At 41.3% G+C, this 25,852-nt stretch overlaps 1 protein-coding gene across 1 annotated transcript in view; it reads left to right on the top strand.

The window, feature by feature from the left end:
- Positions 1-25,852, top strand: part of STK32A (serine/threonine kinase 32A) — a 166,246-nt gene that overhangs the window by 130,418 nt on the left and 9,976 nt on the right. Inside the window, exons 9-11 of the mRNA XM_020964198.2 lie at positions 5,653-5,769; positions 15,152-15,277; positions 17,067-17,195. Coding sequence (XP_020819857.1) covers positions 5,653-5,769; positions 15,152-15,277; positions 17,067-17,195 — 372 coding nt within the window. The remainder of the gene's footprint in view (positions 1-5,652; positions 5,770-15,151; positions 15,278-17,066; positions 17,196-25,852) is intronic.

Raw genomic sequence — 25,852 nt, forward strand, 5'->3', positions numbered from 1 at the left:
TCATTTGCCTTTCCTCTCCTGAAAACTGTTCTATCTTTTGACTACTTGTCTACAATATTGAGGAATGGTTCTACATCTTGAGCCATTGAAAATGGGAAGGTATGAGATGATATGGAATGAAGAAAGCAGGTCCAAGAGAGCAATATACCCAATGACTACAGTAATGTAAATGATAACAGTATGTAAAAGACACTCAGCTTTGATGAATTGTAATGAATGGCCTTAGTCCTAGAGAGCTGATGAGAAAACACAACTTCTTCCTCTCAGCAGGGAAGTGGGAACCATAACTATGGAATGTGGTACATACACATGTCAGACTGGTTCCCATGTCAGTTAATTTGCTTAACTATTTGTCCCCATTGCAAGGAAAAAACGACAATAAAACTTTGCAAAAAATGAAAGAAATGAGGCAGTTAGGCTAGACCTCTAAGCGTCTTTCTAGTTCTATGATCCAATTCATGATCATATTAACATTTCTATGCTATTGAGACTTTTATTTTTGTTTGTTTGGTAGGGAAGTGGAGGAAGTTTGAGCTGTGATTCCATTAGTGTAGAGAATTCCCTGCATGGAAATGCTTTATTTCAATGGACATGATAACACCTCAGCTATAAATTATAGTCTTAGAGATAGATCTGATTGGGGTACTTACCCAGAAGTTTTGACTTACCCAAGATCGTGCAGTTCATAGGACTGACTCTAAACTCATCATTCTAGCTATTAAGCCATGGTGCCTCTTATCTTTGGAGGCAGCTAGGCAGCTCAGTAGATAAAGTACCGGGCCTGGAGTCAGGAAGACCTGAGTTCAAATATGACCTCAGACACTTAGGAGCTGTGTGACCCTGGGCAAGTCACTTAACCTCTGTTTGCCTTGATCCACTGGTGAAGAAAATGACACACCACTCCTGTGTCTTTGCCAAGAATACTCCATGGACAGTATTGGCGTGCTTTGTGACCACATGATCACAAAGAATCAGGCACAAGTGAATAACACCAACAACTTCTTATCTGTGCAGTGACTCCTAATTAGGTGTCTTCCCGGAGTCAGGAAGCTGTTGTTGTGCAGTCATTTCAATCAGGTCTGACTCTTCATGACCCCGTTTGGGGCTTTCTACAGGTTTTTTACAGATGAAGAAACTGAAGCAAACAGGGTTAAGTGACTTGCCGAGAATCACACGAATGTCTGAGGCTAGATTTGAATTCAGGAAGACAAGTCTACCTGACTCCAGGCCCAGAACTCTATCTGCTGTGCCACCTACCTGCCCAGAGTCAGGGAGACCTGTGTTCAAATCCTTGCTTCAGCCACTTACTGTCTCTATGTCCCTGTGAAAGTCACTTACCCTTTATTTGCCTCTGTTTCCTCATCTGTAAAAGGGGGATAATGACGGCACCTACCTCCCAGGGTTGTCACAAAGATCAGAGGAGATAATAACGGTAAAACGCTTAACACAATATCTGACCCATTGTTGTTGTTGTATGTCCTTCATTCTCAAAGAGGACCAATGTGTCATGACTTGCAAGTGAATTGGATTTCAGTGAGGCAGAGCTGTGCAAAGTCACCAGCCTCACATCTGGTGGCTGATCTAGATCAGAACTAGTAGAGATGGCCCCAGATGCAGTGGGGAAGCTTGGCCTTTTATATCTGTGTGTGTATATGCATATATATATATATATATATATATAAAATAAATTTATTTATTCATTTTTAGTTTTCAACATTTACTTCCATAAGATTATGAGTTCCAATTTTCACCCCATCTCTCCCCTCCCTCCACCCCAAGGCAGCATGTAAATTGATATAGGCTCAACATATATGATCATCTTAAACCTATTTTCACATTAGTCATGTTGTAAAGAAGAATTAGAACCAATGAGAAACCATCAGAAGGAAGAAACAAAACAAAACAAAAAGAGAGAGAGAAAGAGAGCAAATAATGTGCTTCCATCTGCATTCAGACTCATAGCTCTTTCTCTGGATGTGGACAGCATCTTCCATCATGAGTCTTTTGGAGCTATCTTAGATCCTGCTCACTTCACTCTACATCAGTTCATATAAGTCTTTCCAGGTTTTTCTGAAGTCTGCCTACTCATCATTTCCTATAGCATGGTAGCATTCCATTACATTCAAATACCCCAACTTGTTCAGCTATTCCCCAACTGACGGGCATCCCCTCAATTTTCAGTTCCTTGCCACCACAAAAAGAGCTGCTGTATACATTTTTGTATATGTGGGTCCTTTTCCCATTTTTATGATCTCTTTGGGATACAGACCTAGAAGTAGTATTGCTGCGTCAAAGGGTATGCACAGTTTTGTAGCCCTTTAGGCATAGTTCAAATTGCTCACCAGAATGGTTGGATCAGTTCACAACTCCACCAACAATGCATTAGTGCTCCAATTTTCCCACATCTTCTCCAGCATTTATCATTTTACTGTTTTATCATGTTAACCAATCTGATATGTATGATGTGGTACCTCAGAGTTTGCATTTCTCTTACCAATAGTGATTTAGAGCATTTTTTTCATATGACTATAGCTTTAATTTCTTCATCTGAAAACTGTTCAAATCCTTTGACCATTTATCAATTGGGGAATAACTTGTATTCTTATAAATTTGACTCAGTTCTCTATATATTTTAGAAATGAGGCCTTTATCAGAGACACTGGTTGTAAAAAACAGTTATCTGCTTCCTTCCTAATCTTGGTTGCATTGGCTTTGTTTGTGCAAAAACTTTTCAATTTAATGTAATCAAAATACCCATTTTGTATTTCACAATGTTCTCTATCTCTTGTTTGGTTATAAATTCTTCTGTTCTCCATAAATCTGACAGGTAAATATTTCTTGCTCTCCTAATTTGCTTATAGTATCAGCCTTTGTATCTAAATCACGTACCCATTTTGACTTTATTTTAGTATACAGTGTAAGATATTGCTCTATGCCTAGTTTCTGCCATTCTATTTTCAGTTTCTCCAGCAGTTTTTGCAAAATAATGAATTCTTATCCCAGAAGCTGGAATCGTTGGGTTTATCGTACAGTAGATTACTGTAGTCATTGACTACTGGGTCTTGTATACCTGACCTATTCCACTGATCCACCACTCCATTTCTTAGTCAGCACCAAGTAGTTTTGATGATTGCTTCTTTATAATACAATTTAAGATCTGGTATGGCTAGGCCACCTTCCCTTGCATTTCTTTTCATTAATTTCATTGATGCTCTGGACCTTTCGTTCTTCTAGATTAATTTTGTTATTATTTTTTTTCTAGCTCTATAAGGGACCTTGGCCTTTTTAAGCTAAAGTCTTTCCCAGGTCTCAGCTTGACTGAGGCAACACCCATTCAGTGATTAAGGCTAGGTAAGAAATGAGGCAAGAATGTTCTCTTTTACCTAGTCATAAAAAAAATCAATCTGGGAGGGGAAGACCCTCAGGGTTTCTCACCAGAACAGAAACAATTGCTGTTTACACTCACTCTGAGCCATCAAAACCCAAACAATAACCAAATGAGCTTCGGTTGGGACTTATTGTTGGCCTGTTGTTGGGAGAGCCAGAGTGATTTGGGCTTAAGGCATGGGCCTTGAAAAAAGAAGTCTAGCTCATAAACCTCCAGATATCTTGTGAGGTTTCAGCAATCAAAATTTATATCCCTTGAGGCAGAGCACCAGCAGGGAAGGGGTATGATTCCCTATATGGACCGAAGGAGAGGAGGGAAGGAAGGAGGGAAGGGAGGAAGGAAGGAAGGGAGGAAGGAAGGAAGGAAGGAAGGAAGGAAGGAAGGAAGGAAGGAAGGAAGGAAGGAAGGAAGGAAGGAAGGAAGGAAGGAAGGAAGGAAGGAAGGAAGGAAGGAAGGGAGGGAGGAGGGAGGGAGGAAGGAAGGAAGGGAGAAGGAAGGAAGGAAGGAAGGAAGGAAGGGAGGAAGGAAGGAAGGAAGGGAGGAAGGAAGGAAGGAAGGAAGGAAGGAACGAAGGCAGGAAGGAAGGAAGGAAGGAAGGAAGGAAGGAAGGAAGGAAGGAAGGAAGGAAGGAAGGAAGGAAGGAAGGAAGGAAGGAAGATCTGGTACCTAGTATTTATTGTTCAGTCATTTCAGTCATGTCCAACTCTTCATGACCTCATTTGAGGTTCTCTTGGCAAAAATACTGGAGTGGTTTGCCATTTCCTTCTGCAACTCATTTTACAGATGAGGAAACTGAGGCAAACAGGGGTAAGTGACTTGCCCAGGGTCATGCATCTAGTAAGTGTCTGAAGCTGGATTTGAACTCAGGAAGATGAGTTCTTGATTTCAGTTCTAGCACTCTATCCACTGTGCCACAGCTGCTCTGGACACAAGCACTATATAAATGTTAGCTATTATTATTCATTTACAAGTTGCTTGTGAAATATATTTAGTTAGTAAATATTAAATGAAAATCTTCCAAAGACAGGAATAAAACCTAAGCCCCAGCAGCACTTTCAGAGGATCACAGAGCTAGAAGGCATCATTTGGTCCAGGCTCATCTTACCCAGGAGAAAACGGAGGGCCAGGTGGTTGAAAGGATTTGCCCAAGTTTGCAGAGGCAGTGAGAGCTTGAACTGGAATTCAAACCCAAGTCTTCTGTGGCTGTAGCAATCTTATTCTCGCACCATGCCACCTTTTAAGTGAGTGGTATCCATTGAAGTCATCTTCAAATGGTCACTTGTGAACCTTGTGAAAATTCATTTATTTTTTCAAAGCAAAATAATATGAGTCCTCTCCTCCCTCAACCCCTCAAAAAAAAAAGACTACAATTGGAGACTGGAAAACCCTTTAACTGTAAATTTTTACCCAGATAGTGGTCTCACCCAAAGAAATATTCTTCCCTAGGACATCTAATCCAGTCAGGGATCCCAGGACAGTAGCAAAAATTTTTATTTCTTATGCTAGATTTATAGTTTTATTGCCATTTATAGCATTATGGGATTTGAACTGGAAAGGGATTTTAGACTACAGATATCTTGACCAAACTCCTCATTTCATACAAGAGGAAACTGAGGCACGGAAAGGGAGCTGACTGACCCAACATCACAATGGGAGCAAAGCCAAGTTTTTCTGCTTCCAAATTCTCTTTTCACTTTGCCCAAACAGAATGGAAAAGGGGACCCCACCTGAGACCTCCCATACCTGCCTGACCTGCTTTACCTTGGCCTCCAGCCACGATCCAGCAGTATTGTAGCTTCGTTGGAAAGATGACTGGGCCACTAGGCTTTAGATGGCAGAGCAGTGAATTCTTGCCTGGATTTGCTACCTCTACTTTGAAAGCACTAGCTATGCTGGTCACAACCTAACTCGGTGATGGCTTTGTTGGTAGTGGGTTATTTTGTTGTGTTTTTTTTCCTCTTTTCTTCCAGGCCCCTTTGCTTTGTGAGCAACCTCATTTCCTTGGGTTTATTGTTGTTGTGTTTACAGCCCAGTGTTAATCTGTTTACTTCAGCCGGGCGAGGCCTGGCCCTGTGTTGATTTTCAGTGGCTCTATTGAGGATAGCAGCGTGGGGAGAGGTAGGGTATTTGGAAACTACACAATGACATCTTAGTTATTGCATGCCTGACCTGGGAAAATGTCCAAAGAAAGTGTTTTTCAGCCTTCCTCTCTCCTCTCACTCCCCTAGCCAGAAAGAAATAATTTCCTTCTTATGTTTTTACAGAGGCCATATCAGATTCGCTCTGGCACATCCACTCATGACATAGCTCACATGTTTAAGACAGCAATTGTGACCTACCCAGCTTCGTGGTCAATAGGAATGGTGACACTGCTGAAAAAGGTAAGAGGAGGGGCGACATGGTCCCCATGACTGGATGGTATTATGAATAATTGCCTATGATAATGTAGTAGTATATACTTTCAGGACACTGGACGTAGAGTCAGGAAATTCTGGGTTCAAATCCTGCCCTAGATACTTACTAGCTAGGTGTCCCTGAGTAAATCACTTAACCTGTCTGCCTCAGTTTCCTCAACTGCAAAATAAGGGGGTTGGATGGCTAATATGAAAATAGAGTCTACATGATTTCACACGTATAATTGCTATCATTTTGCTTGCCTTCTCAATGGGTGAGGGAGAGACTGGAGGGAGAGAATTCAGCACTCACAAATGCTATTAAAAATGAATGTTAAAAATAAATACTACTAGCCACTGAGAAATTCATCAGTGGCCTTCCATGCATGCTCGTAAGGACTGGGCTCAGTGATCTAGTTACACAGAAATGATGAGGCTGAACTACATGGCCTCTCTTCCAGCATAGGATCTTTGATCCTCTGTATGACAAGCTCTCCTAGCTGGAGAAATAAATAAAGGGTTTGGGCTCTTTAGCCTCTAAGGTCCTTTCCAGCTCTACTTTTACGATCTCGGGATCTTAAACTTACAAGCTTCACCCCATTTCCTCCTAACGATAGCTCTGGTTGCTAGTACAAGTATCATGCTCCCCGTTTTATAGAAAGGAAACTGGAGTCCAGGAGAGGGAAACAACTTGCCAGATGTTCCATACTTGGTGTCAGAGCCAGGACTCAAACTTGGATCCTCGGTCTCCATCATCAGAACCATTTCTGTTATTCAAAAAACAATAAGCCCTTATATTTGCGTAGTTCTTTCATATGTTTAAAGTGCTTCCCCATATGCTATCTCATTTAATTTGCTAGATTAAAATGCTCTCTCTTTCCACAGAGTACTTTGTCTGTATATACCATATTCTATATCGTGCTGATCGGCGAACCTGTCATTTGTTGCTGTTCGGGTGTTTCAGTCATGTCTGACTCTCGGTGACCCCGTTTGGGGTTTTCTTCGCGAATATACTGGAGTGATTTGCCATTTCTTTCTCCAGCTCATTTTACAGATGAGGAAACTGATCACACAGCTAATAAGTATCTGAAGCCAGATTTGAACTCAGGTTCTCCTGACTCAAGGCCTGGCACTCTATTCACTGTGCCAGCTAGGAGAACTTGTCATACAAAGGATCAAAGATCCTAGGCTGGAAGAGAGGCTATGTAGTTCAGCTTCATCATTTTTATGTAACTAGGTCATTGAGCCCCGTCCTCATGAGAATGCACTGATGAATTTCTCAGTGGCTGGTTCTCCATTATATACAAATGAGGAAACTGAGGTCTAGAGAGGAAAGGTGTTTTGCCTAAGGTCACATGTGTAATAATTGGCAAATTTGAGATTCAAAACCACATAAATACCCTGATTCTTTTTTTTTTCCCCTGAGGCAATTGGGGTTAAGTGATTTGCCTAGGGTCACATAGGTAGTAAGTGTCAAGTGTCTGAGGCCAGATTTGAACTCAGGTCCTCCTGACTCCAAGGTTGGAGCTCTATCTACTGTGCCACCTACCTGCCCCCAGATGCCCTGATTCTAAGACAGCATGTGCACCAGTGCACCTTGCAGGCTGTAAGCTCCTTGAGGGCAGAGGCTATGCCATTTTGTATCATTCTCACCGTAGTGTCTTAACATGGTAGGCATGTAATAAGTATTCGTTGAATTGAACATTTCTTCAATTGAATTCAACAGGTATTTACTACTGAGCACCTACTGTGCACTGTGGGAGATAAATAAAAGAAACAAAATATGATCCTTACCTTAAAGATGCTTAGAGTCTTATTAAGGAGAGAATGAGTTAATGGAGAAATATTTCTTGAGCCCCTACTGTATTCACAGAACTGGGCTAAGCACTGTAATGACACCAAGAACTACATTCCTTTATAGGAGTTTATCAGCTGGTAGCAACTCCAAGAGATGAACACACAGAAAGATTATTAGCGATACGAAATGGTGTAGTATAGGAAAGATGCCAAATGTGGAGCAGAGAGAATAGATGTCACAGGAATGAATCTGGAAGAAAAGATAACTGAGACATGTGGGACAATTGCTCACAATAACATTTTCTTCTGACGAGGTGGGATACTACCCTCTGGTGGTTCTGCTGAAATCAATCTCTTGCTTCCGTCTAATTTCTACTGATGTAATCCTGATAATGATCTTAAAATCATGGCTCTGGAGCTAGAGGGACTTCTGAGACCAGCTAATGAAGCTCTTTTATTTTAATGATGAGGAAAGAAGAAGAAGAATTAATAATAATAATAATAATAATAATAGCTAGCATTTGTATAGTTCTTTAAGTTTTGTAAAATACTTGACAAATATTATGTCATTTGACCTGAGAGGTAGATGATATTATCATCCCTGTTTTGTGGATGAGGAAACTGAGGCAAAGGGAGATTAAATGATTTGTCTAGGGACATGGAGACATGTCCAGAGGTAGGATTTGAACTCAGGTCTTTTTTTTTAACTTCCTGCTTTATTGACTGTACCACCTAGCTGCTCCTAAAACTAAGGAAATTGAGGCCCAAGGAAGTTAAAGGTCATATACACCGTGTCAGAGGAGTTTTTCAACCCAAGTCCGTGAATCCAGAAGCAGTACATTCTCCAGTCTCTATTTATCCCTTCCTTTGACAGCACATGGTGAACATGCCTCCACTTCAGCCAGCATGGCTGATTCTTTTTGCTCAAAGGTCACAACACTTAACTTTCTCTTTGGTTTCTGAAATCATTCCATTTTGGTGAGGGAGCAAATCACATCTGCAAACACCTGCACGACCAGCCCTGTGGCCAGTATTGGGCTCTCTGGACTTTGTCACCAGGGAACCGACGTACGGGGCTAGTAGCTCCTCAGACTCCCAGCGGTCCTCTGGCTTGGTGCCTTTTCTCTTTGTCTTTGTGCTCTGACCCCGGATCCCCCATTGCCGGAACCCTTTTCCCAGGGCCCATCTTTTCCCATCACTCCACCCCTACCTGCTATCTTCCCATGATATGTGGGACCATCAGAGACCATCTGCAGTGTTATGGAGGTTCAGCCTAGACTCTTTGGGGGATAGCCCCTTCTCTCTCACAGTATGGAAGCCCAATGGAAGAGATTGTTCTCAATCCCCCTCCTCCAACTGAATTTAAGTACAGCTACCGTCTGAAAGCGTAGAAAGACTTGTTATCTAGAGATGTATTTCCAAGCAAACCTTCCAAACCTCGAAATGAGAAGGGTGGGGTGGGGTAAACATAACAGCAATTTACCAGCATCTGGATGTAAGCTATGGAAAATAGGAGATAATTTATATGATTGAAACCATAAGAACTTTAAAAAGAAATCGGTAGAATCAGGCTACCCCCAAAAAGGACATCAATTTTCTTTTTTTATAATTATTCAGAAAGAATAATATTTCAATTTCATAGTGGGAAGTAAATAGCAAGACTCAAGCTCTCTATTATCTGGACTACAGACCATTCTCTAACCTTATCTGTGACAGTTATCTGGCCCTGATGGAGGTATGGAGGAGGGGAGGGAAGGGTGTAAATCTTCCCTCAGTGCTATTGCAGCCAAGGTATTTATTTTTTCAGCCTGAATCTGTGGGTGAAAGCATATTTTCTGAACAGATTCCCAAGTGACAGAAATTAGTCTGCAGGAACCTTATAGATGTTAGGCAGCTGTGACTGTCCGCATCTCTTTTAACAGCTTCTCCAAATTTCTTTCTTCCCGTCTTGAATGGATAATGTGTTATAAACAAATTTACATTTACAACCATTCCTACCAAGGATATTTGGTAGCGGGTCAGCTAGGTGAGGTACCTTTGTTAGTAAAATGTAGTGTAGTGGAAGGAGCTATGGCCCAAAGGCAGGGGTCCTGGGTTCAAATCCTAACTTAGTATAGGGTCACTGAGTCTCACTTTTCCTCATCCATAAAATGGTCGTCATAATGTTTACACACTTACCTTCTAGGATTGTGAGGAAAGCATTTTGTAACCATTCAAGTGCCAAGGGTAGGCAAAATACAGGATCATGGCCAAATCTGACCGCTTTGTTTTTGTACAGCCCCACAAGCCAAGAATGTTTTTATATTTTTACCTAAAGTCTTATTATATTTAAAAATATAATATTATTGTATTATTTTATTATATGGAAAATATAGTTATATTATATTATATTAAAATATAATCTTATAAAAAAAACTACTCTTGGCTTGTGGGGCTATAAAAAAAAATGGGCGATGGACCAGATTTGGACTTCCCTGAAAATGACTCTAAGACTTTCAATGGCTGTCAATTGCCACTCAGATTAACTGTAAAATCCTCAGCTTCCATTCATATTCCACATTCTCTTTTTCACATATTCTCCATCCCAGTTAGACTTGCCACATACAATATTCCATCTCGCATTTCCATTCACCTAAGTGACTCATTGTCTAGAGAACAGGACTTAGAACCAGGAAGGCCTGAGTTCTAGTCCTGCCTCAGAAAATTTCTGGCTATGTGACCGGGAACAAGTCACAACCTCCCTCTGCCTCAGTTTCCTCATTTGTAAAATGGGGTTAATAATAGTACCTCCCTCCCAGGGTTGTTTGCTAGGATGAAATGAATGAACATATGCAAAATGATCTGCAAACCTTAGAGTACTACATAAATGCTAGCTATTATTGTTATTATTAAGCTTTTTCACAAGTGCCTCTCTCCCATTTCTAGAATGTATTTCTTTTTTACCTCCATCATATAGAATTCCTAGTCTCCTTCAAAAATGCTATCTACTAGGGGCAGGAAGGTGGTGCAGTAGATAGAGCACTGGCCCGGGATTCAGGAGGACCTGAGTTCAAATCTGGCTTCAAACATATAATGCTTACTATCTGTGTGGCCCTAGGCAAGTCACTTAACCCCACTGCCTATCCAAAACAAAAATAAAAAACAAAAAAAAATGCTATCTACTACGAGAGGCTTTTCTGTGACACTTTCTCTCTCCCCCAGTTATAAGCATCTCTTTCTCTTGAAATGTATTTTGTACTTATTTACTTGGTATACGTGCTGTAATTGGGGCAGCTGGATGGCACAGTGGACAGAGTGCTAGACCTGAAATCGAGAACTCATCTTCCTGAGTTCAAATGTGACCTCAGACACTTACTAGCTGCATGACCCTTGGCAAGTCACTTAACCCTGTTTGCCTCAGTTTCCTCATCTGTAAAATGAGCTGGAGAAGGAAATGGCAACCCACTCCAGTATTTTTACCAAAGAAAAACCCCAAATAGGGTCACAAAGGGATGGACACCGCTGAAACGAGTCAGTAAGAAAAACAAAACCTGGACTACAGTTTCTCTCTTTTGCAATCCATCCAAGTGTAAGGTGGTTGGGACTGAGCAACGACAACACTCTGGTGTGATCCCCCAGCAGACTATAAGCACTTTGAGGACAGGGACCATTTTGTTTGTTCTATCCCAAGCCCCTTATGAGTACCTGGTGCATGATGTGTGTCTAATTATCATATGTTAATTACGGACCAGCTGTGGAGAAGCTTATCACTCAAAGGTTGGCCACCAAAGTGAGTCACATTTTTGGCAACAGCAGCTCATGAAACCATCTACTAAGGTGTGGGGAAGTTGTGATCTACATTACCAAGAGAGTACCTACATGGATGAAATCACACATTTTTGAGGTGATGAAATGACAACTTTTAGGTAATGCTGGCAGAAGTGCCCAAGCAGGCAGATGGGGCAGGTCCAGTTCTCAAGGCTGATGGCCAGTTGTGGTCATCACTGGACTGCTCCAGAGCGAGGTGACCACTGGAGCATTGAGATAACTTCCCAAAGTTGCCACTGGTTGTTCCCTTGATTTTTTTATTTCTTTAAAGTTATGTACATCATGAGACTCTATGTTCCCAGATGAAAAAATTTTTTTGAAGAATAATAGTTTATATAGTGATTTAAGATTTGCAAATTTCTTTATTGTTACCTCATTAGAGCCTCACATCAACCCTGTGAGGTAGGTATCATTGTTATCCCCATTTTATAGATAAGGAAAATGAGGCTGAGAAAAATTAAGTGACTTGCATAGGGTCACATAACTAGTAGTAGTCTAAGAAAGGCTTCAAACTCAGGTCTTTATGACTCTTAGCCCAACAGTCTATCCACTACATCAGACATGTCCAAACTCCCTGTCTGGGGCCTTAAAAGGCTGACAATGTTTCCTAGTGCTGCTGGAACCAGATCAAAGTGTAACTGGGAAATGTTTAACAAAAAAAATCAGTGAGAGTACAATACAACATAGATAATATTAGTTTGTGTATTTCTAAGTCAATATGGGGTCTGCAGGGATAGTTTGAGGCACAAGCCAGCTCCAGATAGTTCAGGATAAAACTGTAATCACAAGTCTCCAGATAACACTCATATTAGTGTAATTTTTCCCACATGAGAGTGATCACCCTCAGTTAATGTCTTCACTTTATGAAACTGTTGTCACTTCAACTGCATCCTACTCATTTCTCCCCCTGAACTCACTGCTATGGGGAGTGGTGCTTTGAAGTGTTCACTGAACCCTTTTCTGGAGAGGAGGTGGAGGTGAATTTTTAATACCTTGCTATAAAAGAGATAAACAGGAGTTGACCAGTGGAACTTAATTCCTGTTGAAATGGGGATTTGTTTTTGTTTTGTGGTGGTTGTTGTTTTTAAGGCAATCCCTTGAGCAAAGGGAACAGTAGAGAAGCAATTAAAATGAGCAACCAGGGGCCCAAATTTAGAAAATACTGATAGTACTTGCAACCCTTTAGCGGAATAGAAAAACTGATCTTAGCACCCAGTGGGTAAAAATAACTAGTTAAAATAGGAAACTATTAGATGGTAGGCCAGTGGTGACATTCCATCTCTGGCCTATTCCTGTTCCACCATCTCATATGGCAGTGGCCTATCATTAATGTTTCTGTTGCTTTCCTCAGGAATATTTTATGTCACTTGTCCTGGGTACGAACATTTCTAGTTAGAGCTCTGGTGTGGGCAGAAGAAGATGGGCACAGCTTAGGGAGGAAGAAAAGTTGCAACAAGGTAATCTCCAGCAAAAGAAAGAGCTTCTCACTAAGTATCCTTTCTCGACAATTTGTACAGTTTTTCAAAGATTGCCCTTCCATGTGGGAAAAGCCACCTCTGTTGTTTTTGAAGTGAGGTAATATATAGTTTACAACAGGGTCAAGTTGGGACCAAGTTAAATGTTAGGACTCATAAGATCATAGCTCTAGAGTTCTAGGGACCTCAGAGGCTATCTAGTGCAATCATCTCATTTTACAGATAAGGAAACTGAGGTCCAGGGTGGCTTAAGTGAGTTTCCCAAGGTCACACAGGTTGTAAGTGGCAGAACTGGGATTCAAACCCAGATCTTCCTACTCCAAATCCTATACACTTTCTACTCATCTTTGTCTTACTCACCATGTGTCATTCATCTATGTGTAAAATCATGCTATTTACTTCCCAGTCCCAGACAAAGACATGGATGCTAAGTGGCAGTCTTCTCCATTTGGTTCTCAGTAGGGCTGACATGTTTCTAGTTAGAGCCTCACTTTCCCCCATTAGATCATTTCCAGCATAGTGAGAAATCTGTTTATCATACACCAGCTAAGCCTCAAGTCTAAGCCCCAAGTCAAAGTAAGCATTATCTCTATACAACTAACATATCAAGTGACCTTTCTTGAAGAAAGTCAGACATTGAGTGGAATCAAGCAATCAATTAATAAACATGTATTAAGCACCATAACTTACACCATCAAGAACATGAGAAAAACCTCAACAGTCCAACTTATTTTCAGTACTTTGAGAGCCCACAGTTTCTTCTGTTTGGGCATTCCTGCTGGCAAGTCCCTCAGCCTGTGTTGATGGTTGAATGAATTGCTATGGTCAGAATAATACATCACCACCTCGTGTTCACTATTTTAGTGATAGGGCCCATCAGCCTGAAGTAGGCTGGTTATCAGATGACAGACACAGTCTGTTCTTTGGCCTGTACTCAAAGCCATCTCAAGTTTGCAGGACCTACCATAATTGACATCACCTTTGAGAAGCCGTTGTCTCCTCCACACGTCAGTGAAGGGTTTTCTAGAGACTTTAGTATAGGCAAAAGCCAATTGTGTACACAAGGTCATTTATTCTCATATATCCATATCCTAGCAATTTCTATGCTATCTCTTTTGAATTCTAAGAGAGCAATCTTTTACTTTGTTTTGACAGTTTATTTAATGCACCAAGCATTATTTAAGTGCCTACTCTGTGAAAAGGAGCAGTTGGCTAGTTCAGTGGAGAAAGTGAGGCCTGAAATCAGGAAGACTTGTTTTCTTGAGTTCAAATCCAGCCTCAGGCACTTACTAGCTGTGTGATCCTGCGTAAGTCACTTAACCCTGTTTGCCTCAGTTTCCCCATCTATAAAATGAGTTGGAGAAACAAATGGCAAACCACTGCAGTATCTTTGCCAAGAAAACCCCAAATGGGGTCATGAAGAGTCAGACATGGCTAAAATGACTGGACAAAACAAAACTCTGTGCAAAGCACTGTTATAGGCATTGGGAACAGAGAGATGGAAATTAAAAACCTTAAACAAATTAAAGTTGTTTGTGCTTTCAAGAAGCCTATATCCTACGGAGTTTACAATATGTAAACAGTTAAATAGATCCATAGCAATTTGAGGCAGGAAAGAGAAGTGAAGCTAGGAGGCTCAATGAAAGCTTCCCATTCACAGAAGGCAGCCCCTGAGCTGATCCTACAAGGGAGACAAGGATTCTAAGGAGAAATGAGGGGAAGAGGAGGCTTTGTGAGGCATGGGGGACCTGGGAGAGGGGATGAGTTCCTGAGGCTGGTGTCTGATTCACTGGAGGGAAGAGGCTTGATACAAGAGATGGTGTAGAAGGAGAACTGAGCAGACTGCTTACTAGTCGAGAGTCATGTCTATAAAATGAGGGTCTAGATCAGTGGTGTCAAAATCCAATAGACACAGGAGCCACTAAACCATATATAAGGATCCCTGCAGGTAGTATGTTGACTTAGAAAACCATGTATTAATACTATCTATGTTCCGTTGTATTTTTATTTATTTTGTTCAGTATTTCCCAATTACATTTTAATCTGCTTCAGGTTGCACCTGGAGTGTTGTGGGTTCAGTGGCATGTTTGAAACCTCCGGTCTGGGTGATTTCTCGTATTCCTTTCAATTCTAAACCTTTGATTCTATGACGTGGCAGCTGCTTGGCTATAGATGGAAGGGGGAACTGGGGAGAGATCTCTGAAGACATTAGAAATGGAGCTGCCCCTAAAAATTGGCCTCCCTGAGCCTTTCCATACTTCATCCTCCAAACTCTGGTGTTTTCTTGGCAGTTGCTCGAACAAAATCCTGACCACAGATTTTCTCAGCTATCAGATGTCCAGGACTGCTCCTACATGGCTGATGTGAATTGGGATGCAGTTCTGCAGAAGAGGCTGATTCCAACTTTCATTCCTAATGTAAGTCAACTGAAAGAAGTCCAACCTCCCACTTCCTCACCACCCCCACTGTTCATTTCAACACCTGTTCCAAGTTTAGAGTATGTTTCTTCCTGCTTTTGAAGGGTCTATAAATTCCAGCCCACTGGGGCCCTATAGGGCAAAACTCAAATGTTCTGTTACTATGTTGGTGTTTATAGCCTTTGCCTCAGGCCATCCCACACCACTGAAATTGTATATCCTGAAAAGTAGGAGGGAATTTGGTATGATTCAATACAGGAAGGATCTTAATATAGGGAGCTCCACATTTATACTTCACTAAGTCCTAGGGACAAAAGCGAGACATGTGAGGGACAGATAGGTTATACGATTGAGGAAGAGGCTTGGCGTCACATGGTTAATATATCTCAGAGGCAGAACTTGAACCTTTCTCTTCCTACATCCAAGCTTAGTACCCTATCCACCAGACTAATGTTGCTTCTATGTATTCATCTGTGTGGATTAAATGCACACAGGATGCTAATCTGTCAATGGCATTGCTGTGTTTAGAGGCATATTGGCAATACATTTTATGCCAGAATTTCAGGCTCTTAATCTGGTGAAAGTTCAGAGTTTGGGGTCTTTAACTCCACATAGAGCTCTTGTTTCAGGGCTGCAAAAATTCACACAGTTATTGTTCTGCTAGTATTCATTGAGTACCAACTTTGAGCTCAGTTCTATGCCAAGAACTTTTAGGGATTAAAAAATAGGGAGACCGAGGGACCCTGTTGTTCTTAAAGGAACTCGCAGCTTACTTGGAGGGACAGACATTTCACATAATTGCATAGCAGTATAGGGCTGTGATCACATGTCATGATATAAGTGGTAAAGGCGAGAATCACTCCAGAAGTTTAAAAAAAGATGGAGACATTAGTGTGACTTTGCACTGTTTCCATAAAGCATCACAGAGCTGGGGGGTGTCCCATGGTCTGGGCTGTAGGAATCCTTTGTAGGGAGTAAATTTCCCTTAATGTGGTAGAGACGAGAAGCAGGCTCCCCTCCCTAGTCAGTTAATTTTGTTGTTGTCATTCAGTCATTTCAGTCGTCTCTAACTCTTTGTGACCCCCATTTGGGTTTTCTTGGCAGAGATACTAGAGTGGTTTGCCATTTCCCTCTCCAGCTCATTTTACAGATGAGGAAACTGAGGCAAACAGGGTTAAATGACTTGCCCAGGGTACACAGCTAGTAAGTATCTGAAGCCAGATTTGAACTCAGGTCCTCCTGACTCCAGGCCCCATCCTTAGAGATCATCTAATTCAATCCTCTCATTTTACAATGGAGAATACTGAGGCTAAGCTAAGATGATTTGTCTCTGTTCACACAAAGTCGGTAGAAAAGTCAGAATCTGATTCCAAGTCTTCTGCTTACAAATCCATTGCTCTTCCCATTAAACCCCAAACTAGAGAATGGTCTCATTAGTGCCATAGCACTTTTCCAGCAATGAAACCCCACAGCGACTCAAAAAGTGCACAAACAAGAAAGGTAAAATGTAATTTTAAAAAGGTGTTTGTTTCCCTTTCTACCCACGGCGGACTAATTGGAAGACAGAGAGAATAAAAGGTAAGCGTAAAGAACGATGAAGGCGCTATGCCATGGAAGCAGACAATGAATTACGTAGAGCACGCGGGGGGCTCCATTCTCTCTATTATCTCGGGCCGACTTCAGTTGAGGCTTACTTCAGTCCCTTCCCTAGATCTGGCCCATGTGTAAAGTGATAGAAAAGGTTGAGTCCCGCTAGGGACTAAGTGACCTTTCCTTTTGTTCCCTCCAGAAAGGCAGGCTGAACTGTGATCCCACCTTTGAACTTGAAGAAATGATCCTAGAGTCCAATCCCCTTCACAAGAAAAAGAAACGACTGGCAAAGAAAGAGAAGGACGCCAGAAAATGTGACTCTTCCCAGGTGAGCAACTGAATATACGTGTCCGCAGCTGCTGCTGCCCGGGGCACACGGGAAAATCATGATGCCCTAGACGGGTGTGTAGAGTTGCTGGGGTGCTCTTCAGTTCAGTACCACGTCTGTGTAGGGGAATGGTTTGTGCTGTGAATCTTTTATTTCAATAAGTTTGTTAAGAATGAAGTTGGGATAGCCCACACCCAAAGATGTACTGGCAAATACTTAACACCTGGCTCTCCAGGAAAAAAAATGTACTCATACTTTTTAAAAAAATATATTAATTTTTAATTTATGGAATAAAACAAGCCTTTCCATAACATAGTATAATTAAAAAACAAAGAGATAATTGCCCCTGAAACTGCAAATCTATTATATATAACTTGCTATTCCTTTTAAATATGTATTATCATGTAAATTAATTTTTTTCCCTTTTTTCCCCTTACCTGCCCTCCTCCCTAGAGATGGCTACCATCAGACACAAGTGTACATATACATATGTAAAATCATCCTAGACATACTTGTATTTGTCGCCTCTTTCTCTAGATGCAGACAGCACCTTCCTTCACATGTTCTTTGTCATTGGTTTGGATATTTGTCATAATCAAAATGACTCTAAATTATATTCTGGGTTATTCACATTTTTTCCACCTCTTTCTTAAGTCTAGAGTCAACAGCCAACAAAACAAGATGCCAAGCTCCAGTTTATAGTATCTGCTCATTTCCAAGCTGTGAACACTCTGACTAAAACTTTAGCTGTCAGTTCCAGCCAGTTCCAGCACACCCATCAGCACTTAATGCAGCTGTCCATTTATTCAATTATTATTTATTAAGCACTTCTCATGTGCATAGCATTGGGCTGGGAGGTTAAAAAAAAAAAAGGAACATTTCTGGAGGAACTCATGCTAGCATGACAAATGACAAGTTTATGCTATCCAATCACAACTTGGCCCTCCTGCTGCATGACAGTCCTTTTATTCTTCTTTTATTGACCCTCTCCCATGTCCCAAACCTGCTCTTCTCCCCTCAGATCCCCTATACCACTTCCACTCCCATCCTTCTCAGCAGAGACTTTGCCTCCTATTGGAAAATCAAGGCTTGATTGTGAGGCCCTTCTCCATTATTTCACACCTCTACATCCCTCTCATCATTCCCCATTCTGTATACTTTTGTTCTAATTTCCAAGCAAGATATGGTCCGTCTCTCTGTGCCAAGGCCAATTCCTACAAAGATTTTTTTCTCCAATTATCTGTTTCCTTTCTAATTCTGACCACATTACTCGTGCCAATGCTTTTTGATTTCGCGTAATCAAAATCATCCATTTTATCTTTTATAATCATCTCTATCCCTCATTTTGTTAAGAATTCTCACTCATCCGTAGTTGTGAGTTGTTTCCTTTCCTTCTCCTCTAATTTGTTTGTGATTTGATCTTTTATGTTTAGGTTAGGTATCCACTTGGAGTTTACTGTGATATATTAGGTGATGTATTATGATATACGTGTGAGGAATCAACTAACTCTTCAATGCTAAATCCAGTGGTCTTTTTTTTTCTTAATCATTTTGACTTCTCTTTAATTTTTGCCACTGTCTACCTCTTTTCCTTGAAACTTTCTCCTCCCCGATTTTTGTTTGTTGTCTTTATGTTTTCCTCCTACCATTCTGGCCTGTCATCATGGAAATTTTCTAAGGCTCAGTTCTGAGGCCTCTTCTCTCCCTATACTTTCTTTCTTGATGATCTCATCTATTCCCATGGGCTCAATTATCATCTTCTTACAGGTGGCACCTAAATCTATATATCCAGTCCTTATCTCGCTATTAAACCCTAGTCTTGCATCACCAAATGTCTGTTGGACATATTCCCTTGGATGTGCCATTGACATTTCAAGTTCAGTATGTCCAAAATGGAATTTCCCTCCTCTAAACCTGATGCTCTTCCAGACGTCCCCATTTCTATTGCAGGCACTCCTGCTCACTAAGGTTCACAACCTCAGAGTCAGTTTTGACTCTTCCCTCCCCCCATGCCTCATATCAGAATAGTTGATAAATATTTTCAATTTTTCTCCTTCCTGCTCCAATCTCCTGCATCTATTTCCTCCTCCCCACTCACTCCATCTTAGCCCAGGTCCTCAGCACTTTTTGCCTGGCCTATTTCAGTAATCTCCTAATTAGTCTCCTAGCTTCCAGCCTCTCCCTTCTCCAACCCATCCTCCACATGGCTGCCAACACAATAGTAGTAATTAACATTTATAGCATGCCAGGCACTGTGCTAAGCACTTTACAATTATTGTCTCATTTGATCCTCACAACAACCCTGGGAGCTAGGTGCTATTATTATCCCCATTTTAGAGATGCGGAAACTGAGACAAACAGAAGTTAAGGGACTTGCCTTGGGTCAGACAGCTAGTAAACGTCTGAGGCTGGATTTGAACTCAGGTCTTCCAGTGTTCTATCCACTGCACCACTTAGCTGCCCAGCTACATTATCTTCCTAAGGCACTAGTCCAACCATATCACTACCCTCCTCAAAAACCTTCGGTGGCACCATATTGTTTCTAGGTCAAAATGCAAGTTCTGCTGCCTGGCTTTTAAGGCCCTCTACAACCTGGCTCCAAGCTACCTTTCCAGATTTACTTCCTATTACTCTCTTTACACTTCAACAGAAGTAGCTATAAGCTATTCCCCGAACTTATCATTTCATCCCCCACTTCTGTTCCCCACACCAGGAATGGACTCTCTCTCTATCTTTACCTCCTCAAATTCTTATCTTTCTTCAAGGCTCAGCTCAGATCTCATCTCTTCCACAGAACTTGCCTAGACTCACTCCAGTCTCCTGCCTCAAATTAATGTTTATTTACTTGTCTATGCATATCAATACTCTCCTCAGGAAAATGTAAATTCCTGAAGGACAGACAAGGAGCTTTATTTTTGCCTTTGTATTCCCAGGGCTTACCACCATGCCTTTCATAAAGCCTAAGGCACTTAAATAAACATTCCTGTAATTCATTTGAGATGACATAGTACCTACCCTTGAAAAGTACATGGTTTAAGGAAGATATAAGGCAGACATATAAAAAGTAACTTCTGAATGCTACAAAAGCCCTACAAAAGTTCCATAATAAGAAATAACAGAAGTAACAAGAGGGGATAAATTAAAAATAGCCCCTTAAAATTGCATCGTGCTTTATATTTTTCAAAATATCTTCATTTATGCTGTCTCATTTGATCCTCACAACACCTCCTGTAACACACGTACACCCCTGTGTTACTAGGTCCAGCTCAAACTGGCTGGGGAGCTGATTGTTAAATATTCAGTGGGAGTATTTACATCCTGGAAATTGGCAAATGCTACAAATCAGGGCTTGATTTATTGTTATACTGATTGTCTAGACTTAAGAAAGTGATGAAGAAAATGTTAATAAGGCAGATTAAATGTAAAAGTGTGTCACTTACATTCTGAGGGGGGATTTGATTGTTAAACATTTACCAGCATATCCCTAGATATAACCCACTTACATGAAAGCTCTTTGGGTCTTCAGCAAATTTTAAAGAATGTAAAGGGGTCTGTGCTTTCCAAAGAAAAAAATGAACGCAGGTGGGAGGTGGGAAGAGGTAGCCAGTTCTCATATGTGGGAAATACAGTAGAGTCTGAATGCTTGGCAGTTTAGTTCAAGAAAGGACCTTAATGTCTGGTACCTTATCCTGCCAGGTGATCTTCAGAATTTTCTGAAGATAATTCAAACAGAAGCGATTCATTTTCCTGGCATGGCACTGGTATATTGTCCAGGTTTACAGACGTACAACAATGAGGTTAGCACAACAGCTCTGTAGACCTTCCGTTTGTTAGGCAGTCTAATATCTCATTTCTCCCACACTTTTCTTTGGAACCTCCCAAACACTGAGCTAGTTCTGGCCAATGTACACTTGCCTAAAATTTTATGGGAAACTTACACAAGGCAAGCGTTCACATGGTGGTCAGAAGAAGCGATGCAAGATCACTCTCAAGGTCTCTTTTAAGAACTTTGGAATTGATTGTATGACAAGGGAGACACTAGCACAGGACCACCCAGTATGGCGTGCCCTCATCAGAGAAGGTGCAGTGCTCTATGAGTAAAGCAGAATTGAAGCAGCTCAAAAGAAACAGGAGATGTCCAAATTTAGAGAATCCACCCCTGTTTTCCCATGGACTATTCGTGCCAACCTGTGGTAGAACATTCTGCACTCGTATTGGTCTGATCAGCCACAGTCAGATGTACTGTAACTTGACTGTAACACAGTGACATCATTTTGGTCCTCTTCGAGAATGAAGGACAACAATCATAGAAGATACACATATGCCAGGGTCAGAAAGCCAGGATTTAATCTGTCCTATGCTATTCCCCATCTTCTGTGCCCCACTGGGTTTCAGTCAATGGGGCCACTTTCCTAGAACTGAATTTAACATTTGAAACAAGAATCTTAAGGTTTGCCTTTGGCCACCAGCCTCACATGAGAAGGATTAAAACTCCCTGTGCTGAGCTCTGGCCTCATTCTCCACTGCTTAAGAATCACATTTTCTTTAAATAAAAGAAGAAGAAGAAGAAGAAGTAAGAAAAAAAAAAGACCCAACACTTAACAGGAGAGTTTGGATTTAAGCCATGCATGTGGAAAGGAGGCCAGCAACCCAAGCATGAATATTTTAGTGGCATCCAGCTGTCTCCTGATACCCAACCTTTGAACCTTCACCCTCAGCTACAGGGGAAAGAATCCCTGTCTAAGGAACTCTGACCATGCTAGAATAGTTTACCTTCTCCCTGCTCCCTCCAGGCCCCCTCCACACAATTACAATAGGCATCCTCAACATGATTCTTTTTTCATTCAAATCAATTGGGTAAGTCTCATTACTTCTCTGAGCCTCAATTTCCTGGTCCATAAAGTAGAGATAGAGGTACCTGGCATACCTGTCTCAGAGGGTTACTGGTGAGATTCAAATAAGATACTGTGTGGGAAGTACTTTGCAAACCTCAAAGTTCTCTAGAAATGGGAGATATCAGTCATAAGAAAACAGGCTTCATTTATAATTTTTTTAAGATTCATTAATTTGTTTATTTTTAGTTTTCAACATTCACTTCCACAAGATTTTGAGTTCTAAATTTTCTACCCATCTCATCCCACCCCAACCCGAAGACAGCATGCATTCTGAATACTCTTTCCCCTAATCTGCCCTCCCTTCTATCTACCCCACCTTCTGTTATCCCCTTCCTCTTCTATTTTCCTGTAGGGCAAGATAGATTTCTATACCCTATTGCCTGTATATCTTATTTCCTAGTTGCATGTGAAAACAATTTTTTTAACATGTGTTTTAAAACTTTGGGTTCCAAATTTTCTCCCTTCCTCCCTCCCCACCCACCCTCATTGAGAAGGCAAGCAACTCGATATAGGTTATACTTGTGTAGTCATGCAAAACACTTCCATGGTAGTCATGCTGTGGAAAACTAAGTATATTTCCCTTCATCCTATCCCAAGAATCCCCTCACCCCGGTTTATTCTATTCTCTCTTTTGACCCTGTCCCTCCTCAGAAGCATCTAGTCTCATGAGTTATAAATATCATCTTTCCATGTAGGAATGTAAACAGTTCAACCTTAATAAGTCCCTTATGATTTCTCTTTCCTGTTTACCTCTTCATGCTTCTCTGAGTCTTGTATTTGAAAGTCAAATTTTCTATTCAGCTCTGGTCTTTTCATCAAGAATGCTTGAAAGTCCTCTATTTCACAGAATGTCCTTTTTTTTCCCCCTGAAGGATTATACTCAGTTTTGCTAGGTGTATTCTTGGTTGTAATCCTATCTCCTTTGCTCTCCAGAATATCCCAAGTCTTCCAGTCCCTTAATGTAGAAGCTGCTAAATCTTGTGTTATCCTGATTGTGTTTCCACAATACTTGAATTGTTTCTTTCTTGCTGCTTGCAATATTTTCTCCTTGACTTGGGAATTCTAGAATTTGGCTACAATATTCCTAGCAGTTTTCCTTTGGGGATCTCTCTCAGGAGGTGATCGGTAGATTCTTTCCATTTCTATTTTACTCTCTGGTTCTAGAATATCAGGGCAGTTTTCCTTAATAATTTCTTGAAAGATGATGTCTAGGCTCTTTTTTTGATCATGGCTTTCAGGTAGTCCAATAATTTGTAAATGATCTCTCCTGGATCTATTTTCCAGGTCAGTTGTTTTTTCCAATGAGATATTCCACATTGTCTTCTATTTTTTCATTCTTCTGGTTTTGCTTTACAATGTCTTGATTTCTCATAAAGTCTCTAGCTTCCAATTGCTCCATTCTAATTTTTAAGGAAGTATTTTCTTCAGTGAGCTTTTGTACTTCCTTTTCCCTTTGGCCAGTTCTGCTTTTGAAGGCATTCTTCTCCTCATTGGCTTTTTGGACCTCTTTTGCCATTTGGGTTAGGCTATTTTTTAAGGTGTTATTTTCTTAAGTATTTTTTGCATCTCCTTTAGCAAGCTGTTGACTTGTTTTTCATGATTTTCTTGCATCAATCTCATTTCTTTTCCCAGTTTTTCTTCTACTTCCCTTACTTGCTTCTCAAAATCCTTTTTGAGCTCTTCCATGGCCTAGGACTGATTCATATTTTTCGTGGAGGCTCTGGATGTAGGAGCTTTGACTTTGTTGTCTTCCTCTGGGTGTATGTTTTGATCTTCTTTGTCACCAAAGAAAGATTCTATGGTCTGAGGTTTTTTGTGGGTTTTTTTGTTTGTTTGGTTGGTTTTTTTGCACAGCTTGCTCATGTTCCCAGCCAATTACTTGAGTTTTAAACTCTTTGTTAAGGTAGAGGGTCTGCTTCCAGTGTGGAGAATGTACTGTCCCAAGCTTCAGAGGTTTTGTGGAGCTGTTTTCAGAGATACTTCTAGGGATGTGTAAGTTGTCAGTTCTTCCAAGGTGGTATGATCAAGGGCAAGGTGTTTAATCCTTTTCTGGCCTGTGCTCTGGTCTATGAGTGACCACAAGCATTCTTTTCTGCCTTGGAACTGTCAGGAGGACTCCTTCTCCACCACAAGCTCCACCATGCCAGCACTCCTCCTCACCCCAGGATCACCACCCAGAACTGTGACCCAGATCCAAGCACAGGCAAGGCAAAAGAATCCTGCCTCAGCCAGCAAAGAGATCCCTGCAACCCCTTCTAATCAGCCACTCAATTCCCCCTCATTCTGTGGCCTTGAAGCTCCAGAAGCATCCGCCACCCTAGGACTGTATCTGGACTAGGGCTGGGACCCAGCTTCTCTCTCACCACGATCATAGACTTTTCCTACTGACCTTCTAAGTTATCTTTGGCATTTGTGGGTTGAGAAGTCTGGAAACTGCCACAGCTGCCCATGATTCAGTCCCCTGAGGCCTGCTTCAAGTTCCCTGAGGCCCAGTTGTTGCCTGCACACCCACGCTGAACTGTGTTTCTCTCCCAGCCCAGCACAATAGACCTTTCTAATCAACCCTTCAGGTTGTCTGGGGCTAGAAGTTTGGTTCACTCTGTCTTTTTGTGGTTCTGCCGCTCTGGAATTTGTTGAGAGCCATTTTTTACAGGTATTTGGAGGGGTTGGGGGGGAGCTCAAGCACATCACTGCTTTTACTCCACCATCTTGGCTGCCCTTGTTTGCAGTTTCACAGAATCACAGAGTGTCAGGGTAGACAGGACCATCAGGTCATCTCCATCAGCACCTTGATTTTAGAGGAAGAAACAGAAATGAGACAGGGAAAGTGATTGCCTAAAATTACTCCGTTAGCAAGTGGCAGAGCTGGAATTTAAATGTGTGACTCCAAGCTTAATATTCTTTCCAATAATAATAATATAGTTTATTTTTATAGAATGTTTATGATTTACAAAACACTTTACATATATTCTTCGTCTGACCCTCACAACTGCCCCCTGCTGAGGCAGGTACTCTAGGTTACCCTAATCCTCATTTTTCTGATGGGGATTTTTGTTGTTGTTGAGTCATTTCAGTTGTGTCCAACTCTTCCTGACCCCATTGGAGGTTTTCTTGGCAAAGATACTGGCATGGTTTGCCATTTCCTTCTCCAGCTCATTTTACAGATGAGGAAACTGAGGCAAACAGTTCAGTGACTTGCCCAGGGTCACACAGCTAGTAGGTATCTGAGGCAGGATTTGAACTCATAAAGATAAGTCTTCCTGATGACGAGGCCAGAGCTCTGTCCGCCACACCACCTCATCTCCCTCCAATGGAGATACTGAGGCTCAGACAAGATGACTGGCCCAGGGTTATCCTAGCTAATAATTTCAGAGATAGACATCAAACTCAGTTCTCTTCTGACTTTAGGTCAATCATTCAGTGAATGTGTCAAGTACTGTGCCACGCATGGGGCAAAAGACAGCCCCTGTCAAGGAGCTCATGACCAAACACGCAAATGACTGGGTACAAATAAGCTATATGGAGGAAAAACTGGAAGTAGTCTCCCCGCTGCATCAGGCTGCCGTACGTCAAAGATCCCTATTACACACAAAGGGCTTTTTTTTTCAGTACATTAGTACATTAAGAAAGTGCCTTTGACTAAATTCTTCTGTTAAGAAAGAGTAAAAAAAAATGAGACTTTTCAATCATTAGGTGCCCTCATTAAGGAAAAAAAATGCTCTCACATCACCTTCGTGTGTGTGTGTGTGTGTGTGTGTGTGT

The sequence above is a fragment of the Phascolarctos cinereus genome, unplaced genomic scaffold, assembly GCF_003287225.1.
Source record: "Phascolarctos cinereus isolate Bilbo 61053 unplaced genomic scaffold, phaCin_HiC Scaffold_2;HRSCAF=192, whole genome shotgun sequence".
Lineage (NCBI taxonomy): Eukaryota > Metazoa > Chordata > Mammalia > Diprotodontia > Phascolarctidae > Phascolarctos > Phascolarctos cinereus.